The 14,697-nt window shown below is 41.6% G+C and overlaps 1 protein-coding gene across 2 annotated transcripts in view; it reads left to right on the plus strand.

Moving 5' to 3' along the window:
* Positions 1-4,124: 4,124 nt before the first annotated feature.
* WDFY2 (WD repeat and FYVE domain containing 2) overlaps positions 4,125-14,697 on the plus strand; it is a 47,863-nt gene continuing 37,290 nt past the window's right edge. The window contains exon 1 of one of the 2 annotated variants that reach the window (XR_005554017.1): positions 4,125-5,504. Coding sequence is in view for 1 of the 2 variants with exons in the window: in XM_039321763.1 (XP_039177697.1) it covers positions 5,365-5,504 (140 nt within the window). In the remaining variant the exon portion in view is untranslated. The remainder of the gene's footprint in view (positions 5,505-14,697) is intronic. The other variant, XM_039321763.1, reaches the window with a different exon arrangement.

Here is a 14,697-nt window from a genome sequence, read left to right on the forward strand (position 1 = left end):
ATTCATCTTGGCTGTACGAGTTCTAATTTTTTGTTACTTTTTTTTGCCAGGAGAGGCTGACAGAAAGGAGTTGGAGGTTGCAATATTGAAGAAAAAATTGGAAATGGAGCAGAAGGCAATCAGCCGACTCACCGCTGTAAGTATCTTACATGATAGTAAGAAATTAGAACAACCTCTGTAAGCCAGATTTTATAATGTACTAACTGTACTTGCTCAATTTCTTTTAACAGGAGGTCTCAAGAGAGAGGGAGAGGAGAAGAGACCTCATGAGAGCGCGGGACCGGGCAATCGATGCCATCTGCTCCCAGCTACTGTCTATCCCTTATTCGGAGAGAAGATTGTCGGTGAGCTTTGTCCTTCTGCTTCTGGGAGAGAAATAGACATATTTCAATTGATGACTCTCTACCCCATTCTAAAATATTTGTTTAACAATTTTCAGCCTCTGCAAGAAGCAAACAGAAAAAAATATCTGAATGCGTCAAGAAGGTAAATGACACCATTTTTAAGACATTACATGTTTTTTTCCATAGAAAAGTTATCATACAACATTTGGTAGTAAAAATCAAATCAATTTTGCAACACAATTTTTATTTTTTTACAGTAGCTCGGGGTCAAGTGAAAACAGATGACTCTATCGCGGTCAAGAACATGTGGGTTCCCAACCGCAGATTGTAGTAGAGATGGAGTAAGTGATCGGATATGTTTCTGTTTCATTCTGAATATGGTCAATATTTTCGGGCAAATACGGTAGGAGTCATGCAAAAAAAAAGAAGAATTTTTTTGTTTGAATGTTTCCATGAATTATCCTGAAATTTTCACATTCAGGTTAGGCTATAACATTCAGCCACGAACTAGGAGATTTTAGACAGAATGCCCTCTCTTATGCCATTAGAAATAGAGCTTAGATGGCTTTTCTTGATGTGCTGGGTTGCATTGTTCCAAAGGCAAATGTAATTTAAAAATTTGCTAATATTCTACCTGCTAATTTTTGCTGAGAAGTTATTCATCAGATTAACTATTGTCTCTTTCAACTGGCTAGTTTGCATTAGACAAAAATGCTGTTTGATGTGTAATTTAATGTGTTAGTTATTTTTTATTGAAATTCTTATCTGTGTTTCAAAATAAGATCTGGTTTTTCTTCAAATACAATCTTCAAATACAGGATTGCACTAACATGACTTCCATTCTAACCTACTTGTTTTTAATCTGTTTCAGTGAATTCAAAGACACCTGTCCCTCTTTTTGGGACTCCCTCTTCTCCCGTCTTAACTCAACCAGGAAAAACCAGGACCAGCTGTGGCTCAGAGATGCAGTCAAGTGACATACATCACTTTTTACACCTCTTCCCTTAACCAAGACCATGGCAATTGGTCCCAACTGAAGTCGTAACATGATGACTACCTGTATTATGAACATTCTCCTTCACCACCAAATACGCTCCTGAAGAAATTGCTTTTGGCATCCATTTCTTGTCTGGGGGTCAAAGTCAGGAAAATGCTTCCAGAAATTTGAATGTCACACAGGATGATCGTGCCCTGCAAGTTTCTGCCCTGAGTACCTGGCATGTTAAGAAAGAACACCTCAAGAGCGCCCAAGGGAAAGACATCAAGCGTGCTTTGGCCAATGGCCTTGCCAGCCAAGTTGATACCTTCCATCTGCCCAAATGTCCACCCATCCATTGATGATGAAGTAAAAGATGATTCGGGATCTGGAGGCTAAGTCTTACGACGATTGAACTAGGCGTGTCTAGCCTAACCAAGAAAAGGAGTAGGAGTGTCATGATAGCTGTCTGCCAATAGTTGAGGGGCTGCCAGAGAGAAAAGGGGGATGGCCTATTCTCCAAAGCATCTGGAACAGGATAAGAAGTAACCAACTGAAAATCATCATGGAGGGATCCAACCTAGAATGATGGATAAATTTCCTGATAGTGAGAATAATGAATCAGTGGAAAGGCTTGCCTCAGGCTAATTGGAGAATGTGATTAATGACTGCTTCATGGGGGTGGGAATTGCAATTTGTTACGTTGTATCGGGGGGAAGGGAATCTGGTTTTGGGTTGAACTATGTAGTGCCAATACTTTGTTTCCTGAACAAAATGTTCTTTAAGGAAGAATTCTTGCCTTGAAGTTCTTTTGATGGGTTTCATCTATCGGAATCATGAGAGTATATGCAAATACAACTCAACAGAACGTTCTCACTTACAAGTGCACCTCAGCTGAGAAAGGAAGCTCTATATTGCTTTCCATGGCTTTCCAAGTGGCACATCGATTCCTTAATCTGTTCAGATGGAAGAGTACAGCGCTGTCTCCCAAATTTCAATCGGTGACCTTTTAACTATGATGCAGAGAAACAACAGGCTATACAAAGTGAATGAATGGATGAATGGATGAATAAACTGGGTCCAAGCAACTTCTTCAGGCTTGTAAACCATTTTGCACATTCGTAAAATCGGGCAGGAGCACGTGACCTTCTTAACAAATGGCATAATGCTGCAACTTTGGAATTGGCTACAGTCAAGTGAATGGAGAAATTTCCTGATAGTGAGAACAATGAATCAGTGGAAAGGCTTGCCTCTGGAAATTGTTGGGCTCCATCCCTGGAGGTTTTTAACAAAAGATTGGACAGCCATTTGTTATAGGGTCTTCTGCTCAAACAGTAGGTCGGACTGGAAGATCTCCAGGGTCTCTTCCAACTCTGTTATTCTGTATTCTCTAAGTCTCTTGTTATGTCCAACTACTTATTAAAAACCATGGGTTTGATTACACTGTCTACTCTCTCTTGTTGCTATATTGAGCCTGAGCTAATGTGATGTCTGCTGTGTTTTTCTCCCCTTTCCCTTCTGCTGTCTTCTCTTGTAAGAGAAAGATGTACATCTTTGTGTTGCCATGAAAAATGTAATACTCCTGGCTTGTTCCTTTTTCTAACACACCCCATGCCCATCTTTGGGCAGTATGTGAAATCTAACTTCTTCTGGTGAACAACACTGTTGCTCTACAGACCAAAACTCAAAATTTGCAGGGATGTCTGACTCACAGACTTCTTGAAATAAAACCCTTTTTAAACACTGGGAGGAAAAAGGACTACCCTCAAAGTCTTTCCACAAAGACTCAAAAGGGATCGAAGTGATGGGGATTCATGAAGAATCTGCCCTTGTTCAGCTTTTGCAGAGAAACGCCACCAGCAACTTTGACAAAAGAAGGTAATGAGCGGGAGCGTCATACACCTATAAATGGATCTAAAAGTGCATTTCATAGCTTAAATATTTAAATATACTTTTGTTTTGGTTAATTTTTAGTTTCGTGTCACAGCATGAAACTTTACTTTCATGTTTGGTTTGTTTCTTCTGAACAGTGAGTGTACCACAGAATATTTTAAGAAATGCATGTTTCGCAAACAACACTGTTTCAATCCCTAAGGGTGCACATACTGTATCATGACATGTTACTTGTGGAGTGATCTGAACTATGATCTGTGCCTGACCATATTTGACTGATGAGTCTGGGACTGAGCGCTTGGTGATACCTTGATCCAAACACCGGGAGTCTTTTTAAATCTCTGACAGGCTTTGGGTGCAACAGCAGCTGCAAGGAGAGTTTTAATCTTAGGGAAAACTAGTGATTGTCTTAAGAACCTCAGGAGTGCTGCTTGCAATGCAATTCCAATAAACCCAAGGGGATCTATTGTAGACTGTGTTGATCTTGAAGGTGACTAGATTCCTTTTTTAACAAAACCTTGCATGAAGAGCGTAAATAAATGCCTGTTCCAGTTTATATGTAAGCTACAGTATATGCAAATACAACTCAACAGAAACACTTATAAGTGCACCTCAACTAAGAAAGGAAGCTCTATATTGCTTTCCATGACTTTTCAAGTGGCACATTGATTCAATCTGTTCAAATGGAGGAGTACAGCGCTGTCTCCCAAATTTCAATCAGTGACCTTTTAATCATGATGCAGAGAAACCACATGCTAAACAAAGTGAATGAATGGACGAATGAATGAATAAACTGGGTCCAAGCAATTTCTTCAGACTTGTAAGCCATTTTGCACATTCGTAAAATAGGGCAGGGCAGGTGACCTACTTAACAAATGTCATAAGGCTGCAACTCTGGAATCGTTTACAGTCATAAATTGAGGACTACCTATATTATAATGAATGTCAAGATAATGCGGAATAGCCTTATTTTCTGTATTTTTTTTCTTGTAAAAAACATAATGCGCTCTCTCTCTCTCTCTCATGACGCTTTAAAAATACTGATGTTTACAGAACAGTCTGTTTCTTCCTGTGCTCCAGTCTAGTAACCCTTTTTAATGCGATTTATCAAGGCGTTAGATTAAAAGAGCTCTTTAAGAGTTAGATCAAAAACGCCAAGGAAGCAATTTAGGTGCACAGCAAATTCGAAAGGATTTCCATTCAAGTCTTAAGAATCGGACCTTAACTTTGCGGCGTCATTCCAAGTTTTGTAAGTCAATTTGATGAAGGAGAAAATTTACCGAACTTTTCAGAACCTTTATATCCAACAAAATATCAGCCTTTCTGTCTTTCCATTGGAGGAACTGGAGAGAGCTTTGGGTGTCCAACGACTATTTTGCATACCTCATAAAATCCGAAGCAAATCGGGAATGTGGGAATTATATGGCGGATGCACACGTACACTAGCGGTGCCTTCCCCTCCCGACTTCTCCCCTTGCAGAAGTCCTGGAATCCCGGCGGTTCTTTTATAAGATCCTTCCATTTGGCTTAATCATAAACGCCACAATAGACAGTCTTTGGAGTTTTAACGATGTTTGCTTTGATTTGGAGGAGAGGAGGAGAGGGCATTATGTGTTTTAGGCCGCTGCATCAAAAAAGAGCTTGCCATTCTTTAATTTTCCTAAGCTTTACAAAACAGGTAGATATATTATCTGGAGAAATCTCTCTCATCCTCGATCTCTCTCTCTACCTGTCGCATGTCTGCTTGTCGAACACGCAAGAGAAAATCTGCGAGAAGAAAAGAGGGTCTTCCTGCTTCAGCATTCTTTGTACTTGCGGTGGAAGGGCGGTGGGTCTAGCCATGATGATGATAATTCTAATAACTGCAAGGAAAGTTAGCTTGTAGCTAAGCCGGCTTTTCCTTCCTGGTGGAGTCTCATCCCATTCTCAGTCCCCCTTTATCGACCGGACGCACAGATGAGCGAAGAGGCTACACTCGAGATCCGGAAGTCTTCGGCGAAAGCCGTTGCGACCGTAGCCTTTTGGGGTTTGCCACTCTCCTCCCAATGCGCAAGCGCGGCCCGAAAGGGTAGGGCAGGCCGGGAGTGCGGAGCTTTTGGTTGCGGCGGCGACGGCGGCGGGTTGGAAGCTGGCACCGCTCGAGCGCCCTTCATGGCTGCTCAGCCTTCGCCTTCCGTGCCGCTCACTCGGCGGCCCCTGTTGCTCGGCCAGGTGGAGGGCTCGCAAGACGCGGTGACCATGGCGGCCATCGTGCCCAAGGAAGAGGGGCTCATCAGCGTCTCGGAGGACAGGTGAGGAGGGTCGGGCGGGACGAGTCTTGGCGCGCCACACTGTCCGGGCAATCAGGGTCGGCTTAGCCGAGCTCCTGCCCGGGACGGCTGTGCCATTCCGACGTTGCGGCTCGACCAGCTGCTGCAAGCTGCTGCAAGGTTGGCGCTTAATCGGGAGAAAGCCGTCCGCCTCGGTTACCTGGAGCGCCGGTCTCTGAGCAGAGGAGGACCGAGTCCGAGCTTGGCGCGGCTTCTGGACGAAACCGCGCTCCTCATCAGGCAGTGCGGGCGAGGGGGCTCCGGAGCTCTGCGGGAAAGGCAGCTGTGCTAGGTGCATCGCCGTCGCTTGCTGCAGTGACTGTCTCCGGACTGAACAGGCGCAGCCAACCCCATCGAGCCCTCTGTCCGAGTCTGGTAGCTCTGCTTTTAAAAGAAAGGCTGAGAAGGGGATTGTCTTGGTGGGAATGGAGTGAGCAGTAGATTGGGGTATCAAGGGCTGGTAAGATCCCAAACGAACCGAGGGATTCCTTTCTTTCCTAGGTCTTCTGATCCCAAAGCAAAGCTTGGGGGGGGGGGGGAGTTGGAGGTACTATGCCGTAACTCTAAGCCAAGTGGTCCTCTTGTTTTACCCTCGCAGCTATCTTGTTTTCTCAAGCTCTTTCTCAATAAGTCTACCTATCTAATCTAATCTAATCTAATCTATCTGTCTGTCTATCTACCTACCTACCTACCTATCACATTTTTGAACACTCATCTTCCTCAAAGAGTTGTTGGGAGACTTGTTGCCTCCAGTTACTTTACAGCTGAGAATTGCTCTGAGGCTTTCTTGGGTTCACCTGCATTGCCTCTTTAGGGATGCCAGCTAGCAATGCTGCAGTGCATAATTGGCAGATTCTTCTACACGATGTGACTCTTTTAAAGAGCAGTGGCAGAAAAGAGTAAGGGAACCTTGGTGCTGTATGCAGTATGATTTGCTTGTCATTGTTTTACCCCACTGTCTTTTTTCCATGTGAGGTCAGAATGTGTGTGTGGGCAAGTTAAGGAGGGGCTTTACAGATGCTGCTGAGTAAAACTCTTGGCTGCTCTAGTCCATATGGCCAAAGATGAGGGATCTTGGTGCTGTGCTTAGTAACAGGGTCACAGATTTCCCAGCCCCATCAGAAAATGTAGAATGCCAGATTTTTATTTTTTTTATTTTTTTGGGGGGGGGGGAGGGACCTACCATAAAGGGCCTGCTGACTGTTATCTCAACCTTCTAATTTTTTCTCTAAGTATCATATATCTCTCTATATATTACAATCTATATATATTGTAATATTACTATATATGTACACGGTCCAGGAGCCGAGTGCAAATGATTAGCGGTTGCATATAAGCTTTCCCAACGACTACCGTTTACATCCTGATGATGTCAAGAGCTCTTAACGAAAGCTAGGTTCAGTAAATAAAATCTTTTATACTTTTATATTTTTATTCTCTTGGTGATCGACTATTTATTGATTTTAATATGTATAGTATATGTGTAATATCAAAGGTTACATTTAATGACAGTCAATCAGTTCTAGCTTGGTATTTATATTTTAAAAATATATACTTACAGGTAGTACTTCACTTACTACCACAACTGAGCCCAAAAATTCTGTTACTAAGTGAGACAGTTGTTAAGGGAATCACTGCAGCTAAGTTAGTAACATAATTGTTAAGTGAATCTGTCTTCCTCATTGACTTTGCTTCTAAGGTGGTCTCAGAAGGAAGTCACACAACCTTGGGACACTTCAGTTGTCCTATACTTGAACCAGCTGCCAAGCATCTGAATTTTAATCGTGTGACCATGGGGATGCTGCAGTGGTTGTAAATGTGAAAAATGGTCATAAGTCACTTTTCAGTGCTATTGTAACTTCAGATGGTCACTAAATGAATGGTTGTAAATCAAGGACTATCTGTATTCTTTCCTGTTGCCTATAGTCAGTGCAGGTTTTGTAATAGGTGAGTTTATTCGTTTATTTAAACAATTTTATGGCTGTCCTTCTTAAACCCAGGAAACAACAAAACAACTCAATTAATGTAAAAAGAAATTAACAACCACAATAAAGAATGTGACTCCCCTCAGAACTATTGTATTGTTTAGGGTTACACATAATACTTGATCACTGCTAGGGCCTGAAAGTTAAAGTCTTTGAATTCTGTTTGTGTAACCAGCTGTGGCCTCTCTTTTTCTTCCTGAAGCTCCTCCTCATGTGTTCAGCTGTTGCAATAGTTTCCAGGATTCATTTTAGAAGAGAAAATTTGTAGTTCAGATTGTATTCTGTGGCATTCTTGGTGGTCTCTGAGCATGGTTGTTTTTTAGCAGACATTTCATTACCAAACTAGGTAACATCATCAGTGCACTAATGAAAACATCTGCAAGAAAACAGATGCCTGTAGGCTCAGGACCCTACAGGCTTCATTTTCTAGCCAGAATGTTTGTGGATGCAGGAAATCCCATCATGGAGAATATGCTGTCTCCTGTCGATCTTTTGCCACCATGTTCATCCAGTTAATCCAAAGCCTTGTTCTCTGTTAACAACGTGGTGCCAACTCCTGAGGTCTCCTCCTTTTATCCTGTGAAAGTCAAGTCTGAATTTGCCATTGGGTGTGCCTATTTGTTTAATAACCAAGGGATGGAACATGTAAGACCATGTAAGAGTCATATGATTTTGAAGCCTCTTCCTTGGAAAAATATTTCTTGCTCAGCTAATTAGAGCTTGAAAGTGCAGGATGTAAATGAGAAGTTGCTTTAACCCCTTTGCTTGTTCTTAGCTGAGGTCTTTGTTTTCTGTTTGACATGAGGTTCTGAACCGTTAAGACAGTGGTTCTCAACCTTTCTAATGCCGTGACCCCATAATACAGTTCCCCATGTTGTGGTGACCCCCAAGTGGGTGTGGCCACCAATAAGAGGGAGTAGGACAGCTAGGGAAAAGGGAAAAAAATGGCGGACAGCATGGTTTGGTGACCCCTGTGAAATGGTCATTCGACCCCAAATGGGGTCCCGACCCACAGGTTGAGAACCACTGCGTTAAGAAAATAATTATGAGGTCTAAAATGAATAAAGGTACTTATGAATTTATGGTGGAAATGTGAACAACAAGAAAGGACATTTTGTCATGTTTGGTGGCTGTATAATAAAGCCAGAAAATTGTGGATGCACATGTACTATTTAGAAGATTTTAAAGACCAATATACAATTGAAACCAGAGGCTTCTCTTTTGTGACTAATGGATAGACAGTTGGAAAAAAAGTCAAGGATCCTTGTTTTTATATTTGACAACTGCAGCAATATTATTATAAGCTTAAAAGGGGGAAGGTTTGGCACTACCACAATGGAAGAATGGTTGGTGAAGATGGTGGAATTTTCAGAGATGGCTAAACTGACTTGTTTGATTAGAGAAAAGACAACATCTATGCTCATTGCTGATAGGAAGTCCCTTATAGATTTTTTGCATGAAACAGAAAAAAATGCTTTAGTTTGGTGTTTTGATAATTAGAAAACATTAGATAACAGAAAAAAGTGGATATTTTGTAAATGTATAATTTTGCAATCATACTTGTATTTACTGCAAAGTATATCAGAAGCTTCTTCTAGTTTTTCTTTTTGCAGTTTTGTCTTTTTCTCCTTTTTCCCCTTTCCTTTCTTTCTTTGCTCTGTATTAGTTTTAACTTCTTTTTAAAACTTTTAATTAAATTGATAACATTAAAAGTTAATTATTCAGGATGAGCCCTGGTGTGAAGCATGCATACTTGTGTTTTCTTCCCTTACACAGTGAAGTCATTTTGGTTGAGAAATGCATATAGATTTAATTTTCTTTAAAGAAAAAAAGTTAGGTATAGTTTAGTCAAATGCACCTGTGACTCAGCTGTTGGGCAAGCGGGTCCCAAATCAACCTGACAGAAAGAAAGCCGTCATTGCAGTGAAATAACAGCACTCACGAAGTCTCATTCGTCATCTTCAGGCTGGTGTTTTCGGCTTCGTGCTTCTAGGAGGTTGCTCCTAGAAGCACGAAGCCAAAAACACCAGCCTGAAGATGACGAATGAGACTTCGTCGAAATGTCGCCAAGACACTTCCAATTTGATGCGGGAGAAAACCCGAATAACCAAAGACCTACATACAAACACCCGCGAAAACCTCAGAATATATATATATATATATATATATATATATATAAAATTTATATTTGTTGAGGTTCCTCTCCCCTCTCCCCTGCCAACTCTTTTATTGCAGACAGTAGTGTTGTCATTTTATTGCAGATGGTGGTGTTGCCATTTTATTGCAGACAGTGGTGTTGCCACCAAGTCTGACAATAGAATATTCTGAACACCCCTAGAGTTGGGAATTTTCTTCCTCTGTTTAGTCAAAATCTGCTTCTTAATTGTTTCCTCTACTTTCTGGAACAATCGAGATCAGACATATTCTTAGAGGCTGCTTCTCCTATTCTGAACGTATTTTGAGCGGAGAATGCATGTGCTGGCAATATTGCTATTATGAGTCAAAATAAATGCATAAAATATTTGGTATTTTCAATAACAGAGTTGATTGTTCTCACGTTTTCTCCCGAGTTACACATTATACAATGCTTGATGTTTTTGTGCTTAGCGAACACCTAAAGGTCAATTTTGAGTCTAAAATAGAATTTTAAAAAGTACAGGCAATGCAGGAAGGGTTCTAGGTCTTCCATCTTTCGGGGAGGATCAGGAGGATATTGTGTATGAGCAGGCTTTGGTGACTGGGAACAGAGTGCAATTAACATTAGTTATGTATTTAATTCCATTTATAGCACTTCCCAAGTAATTATCTTGAAGTAGAATACAAATAATATAATGTGTATTGCTTATTGAACCAGGCATCAACCACGATTATACCTTCATTTCTTTCAATAATGTAAAAGACAGTCAAATTATGCCTTGAGCTTAATCTCCAGATATAACATCTTCTGTTATGTTTTTTTCTGCCCCCTGGATTCACAGTACAGATGGATGAGATGGCATGCTTTGTCTTCGCTATGTTATGAGTCTCATTTATTTTTTCTTTCATGTAACCAGTGAATAGGTGTAGGCATGAATCTGAGCTGAAATTTAAACAGAATGCTCAGTTGTCTGGAGTTTGATGCTGCAGTGAATGTTCTTGAGTGCATTTCTATGAATGAGCTGTTGCAAATGGCCATTTTTCTCCCAGCCAATTATTCTCCCTTGGACAGGTCTTGGATCACTCAGAGTAGCTACATTGAAACACACACACACCCTCCCCCAATAATATGTAGAATGAGAATCACTTTGATTTCAGTTTGTATCCATAATTTTGATTTTATTAATAGTAATTCTGCCCTACAGCAACCTTCCCTTGATGGATGTCTTCTAGGTATTATATATATTGGATTGTGTTTATCATCCCCAGACTGCAAGTAGCCCTTGACTGATGGCCATTCATTCAGGAAAACATTTGACGTTATGAATGATGTCCTTGGAGTTCTGACCATCTCAGTGTCCCTTCAGTTCAGTCACATGATGATGATCTGGGTATATGACAGCCCCTTTGCATTTATGACTGATTACCAAGTACCCTGATCAGATCGCATGATCACCATTTGCAACTTTCTCTGCAGCTTCATTAGAAAGCAGGGGGGAAGCAGGCAGAGAAGGTTGAAAATTGTTATCTCCCTTACCAGTGCACCCTTGCCCAGTCCCTCTATGCTCTCACTAGCCACTCCCACACCCCTGGGGAAGGTTCCCCAGCCCAAGCAGTATTTGTCACACAACCCATTGTACCCTTATACACCTTCCCTGACCTTCACCATGCCTCCTGTATACTTTCACCCCCCTCTCCAACCCACCATCATGCATCTTCCCCAGCCTGTGCAGCACCTTTTGCAAAACCCCTTTGTACCCCTTTGTGGACCCTCCCCAATCTCCATGACACCTCTTGGTACATCCCCTGCTCCCTCCCCAACCCTCCCTCTCACACGTTCACTCACCCTCTTGCTCCTTCCCCCCCTCCCACTTACCTGCCTGCTGGCATGGGACTTTCTGATGATTACCCCATTGACTTTGGCCGTGGGAAGTCAGCAACAAGTTGTCTCACCTAACAACTGTGATTGGATTCAGTTAACAACAGCAACCAGGACTTCATGGATTGCCATCACTAAACATTGCAGTTGTGCTTTATGATTACATCACTTAGTAATAAAAATTCTAGCGGCAATTGCTGTTGTAAGTTGAGAACTACCGGTATAGATTAGGGAAGGAACCGCTATTTTGAAACACACCGCAGAACTAAAAATAAACGATATAAAAACATTCCTTCAGTTGCTAAAAGTCTCTTTATTGGACTAAGGGAGCAGAAAGCTAAAAAACAACATCTTTGAGAAGGTTAAATAAAATGAGAGTAATTGAGCTAAACATTTCCCTTCCTGCGCCTAATTCTTTCTTTCTTCGCAGCTCTGGGATGCATTTTTTTTCTTGTTCCTGGACAAGAATAGGCTTCACTGCTCTCCCTCCCCACCCACCCACCCCCGATACTTTGGTGTGCATCCTGAGTTTAGGCTACATTTGTTTTAAAATTATTTCAGGTTATACAGGATTTTTTGAAGTGACCAGGACCTTGCTGCTTATTTTTCTGAAGGATTATCTTTGCTAAGAACAGTGTCTGAATTCTATTCTTAATAATTGGGTAGGAGCCATAGAATAACAATGTGAGTGCATATTTCTAGTAAAATTAATTTTAGAACTGCACATGAAGTTTTTCTTTTGTCCCTTTTGACCTTGTCATGTTTAAAGTTAGTGAAACCTGTTCCTTCCCCAATCTTGCATCATGCAAAGTGACTAAATGAATCTGTGTCACTGTCAGAAACTTTTTTCTCTTGCTCACACCATAATTATCCTGATCTTCTGACAGGCTGATGATAATTCTGTTTGACTGGTCTCACATATCATTATATTCAGGTAAATTACTGGCAAGATAAGACTCTCAAACTAGCCAACCATCAAATGAATTATCTCAAAGTGCCAAAATAGGTTACATACCATATCTCGGTTTGTCCAAACATATCTGTTACATTAGCGTTCAAGTAAGTTTTCTACGTCCACTTGGTCAAGGCTAAAGTAAATGCTACAGTTTGTTTGTATTACTTGAATCAGTTCTTGGGAGAGGGGTTTGCGTATTGAATATTGTGGGAAGGGGTCCTAGGATGAAGTTGTTTGTACAGAATAGAACAGCGGTTCTCAACCTGTGGGTTGCGACCCCATTTGGGGTCGAACGACCATTTTACGGGGGTTGCCAAACAACGCGATCCGCCATTTTTTCCCTCAAGGGGTGGTGCCGTGCATGCGCGCCGTGCATGGGGGGGTGCCGCGCATGCACGTCACGCAGGGGGCGCCGCGTTGCGCATGGGGGCACCGTTGCGCATGCGCGTCATGCAGGGGGTGCTGCGCATGCGCGCCGCGCATGCGCGGCGCATCCTTATGACCAGGGTCGCCGTATAAAAAGGTCGAGAACCACTGGAATAGAAGCTGGGCACCACAGCCATTCTCCACGCTTCTTTAACACCAAGCAGAAAGTGCCAGTATAGGTAGTCATTACTTCTGGCTCTCATTCAGCAACTATTTGAAGTTACGATAGTGCTAAATAATGAGACTTATGACCGGCTCTCCAGGTTGCGCCCATCCCAGCATCCCTATAGTCCTGTCATTGCGATTTAGGCACTTGGCAATGGATGTGCATTTACAATGGTTGCAGCTTTTTGTGGTCACGTGATGAGCAACGTCAATGGGGAAGCTGCAGGAAGTCACAAATCACATGACCGGGCACTTAATGACCCTGGTGATTCATTTAATGATTGCAGATGGAACTGATGAATGCCATTGTAAATCCGATGCGGTAAGGTGATTTTTCATTTTACGACTGGATTGCTTAGCAGTGGGGTTGCTGGTTCCAGTTATGGTTGGTAAATGAAAACTACCTGTACTTGCAGTTAATCAAATTGCAATTTTTATAGGAAAAATGAGGAAGCAATCATATTCATTCTGTTTACTTATCTGAGAAAGAATTAAATCGGAAAGAATTAAATTAATTTAATATCTAATTCTTGAAACAGTCCTTCCCATATTTTTACCTTATTTTGAAATCAGGAGCCTGGCATTCTCTCAAAAGCTAAATGTGGTCCTTGATTTAAAAATTGGGGCATATTATTAATGAAAAGTTGTTTCTGTCCTCAAAACCTTTTATGAAATTCCATTAAATCCTCCTTTTTTCTTATTCAGTCATTTGGAAACCATTGCTTGATTTAACCTTCCCTGGGTTGATGTTGCTTGGCTTTCAGAGAGAAGCTTAATGTCAAAATATAAAGCATGTTTGAATTGTAATTTGTATTGTTAACTTTTTTCTCCAACGCTGAAAAAAAAAAAAAAAAAAGGTATACTGTCAGATTGACTACTAACACTTTGACTTTCCCAAGTAATTTAGATAGCAGAGATAATACATGCCCTTCTGTTGCGACTTCTATGGAAAGGCTTATAAATAAGGTGCCTTTGCTAATTCTCTGATTATTAGGAAAATTCTGCATTTTAAGATGAGACAAAGTCACTGAACTCCAGGAGTTTTGTTCTTGATCAAAGATCTGTTCGCTCGTTTCTGACCTGTTAATATACCATCCCTCATTTTTCATACTCAATAGCTTCACAGGAGAAATATTTCTTATTGGTAATCTAGCCATTCACAAAAGTTCTAACGCAGCGGCCCCCAACCTTTTGAGCACCGGGGACCGTTTCTGTGGAGAGAGGTTTTTCCGTGGACTGGAGGGGGCGGGGTTTCGTGTGCTTCCTGCATCCCACAGATGAGGCTTCGCTTGTTTGCATGGCCCAGTTTCTGACATGCCACAGCCCAGATTGGGGACCCCTGCTCTAAGGCAGTGTTTCCCAAACTTGACAATTTTAAGGCATGTGGACTTCAACTCCCAGAATTCCACAGCCAGCGTTGCTGGCTGTGGAATTCTGGGAGTTGAAGTCCACATGCCTTAAAATTGTCAAGTTTGGGAACCACTGCTCTAAGGTGTCAAATATATTTTACTCTCTCTGGTAATTAAATCTTCTGAAATCTGTCTGCATGTATAGGAGAGACATAGAGGTGGGCCCATCAGGCCAAATTCTTAAGAGAACGCATCATTAGAAAGACAGCAACAAAATCAT

This window comes from Crotalus tigris, unplaced genomic scaffold, assembly GCF_016545835.1.
Source record: "Crotalus tigris isolate CLP2741 ecotype Arizona unplaced genomic scaffold, ASM1654583v1 scf7180000023827.205595, whole genome shotgun sequence".
In the NCBI taxonomy this organism is placed as follows: Eukaryota; Metazoa; Chordata; class Lepidosauria; order Squamata; family Viperidae; genus Crotalus; species Crotalus tigris.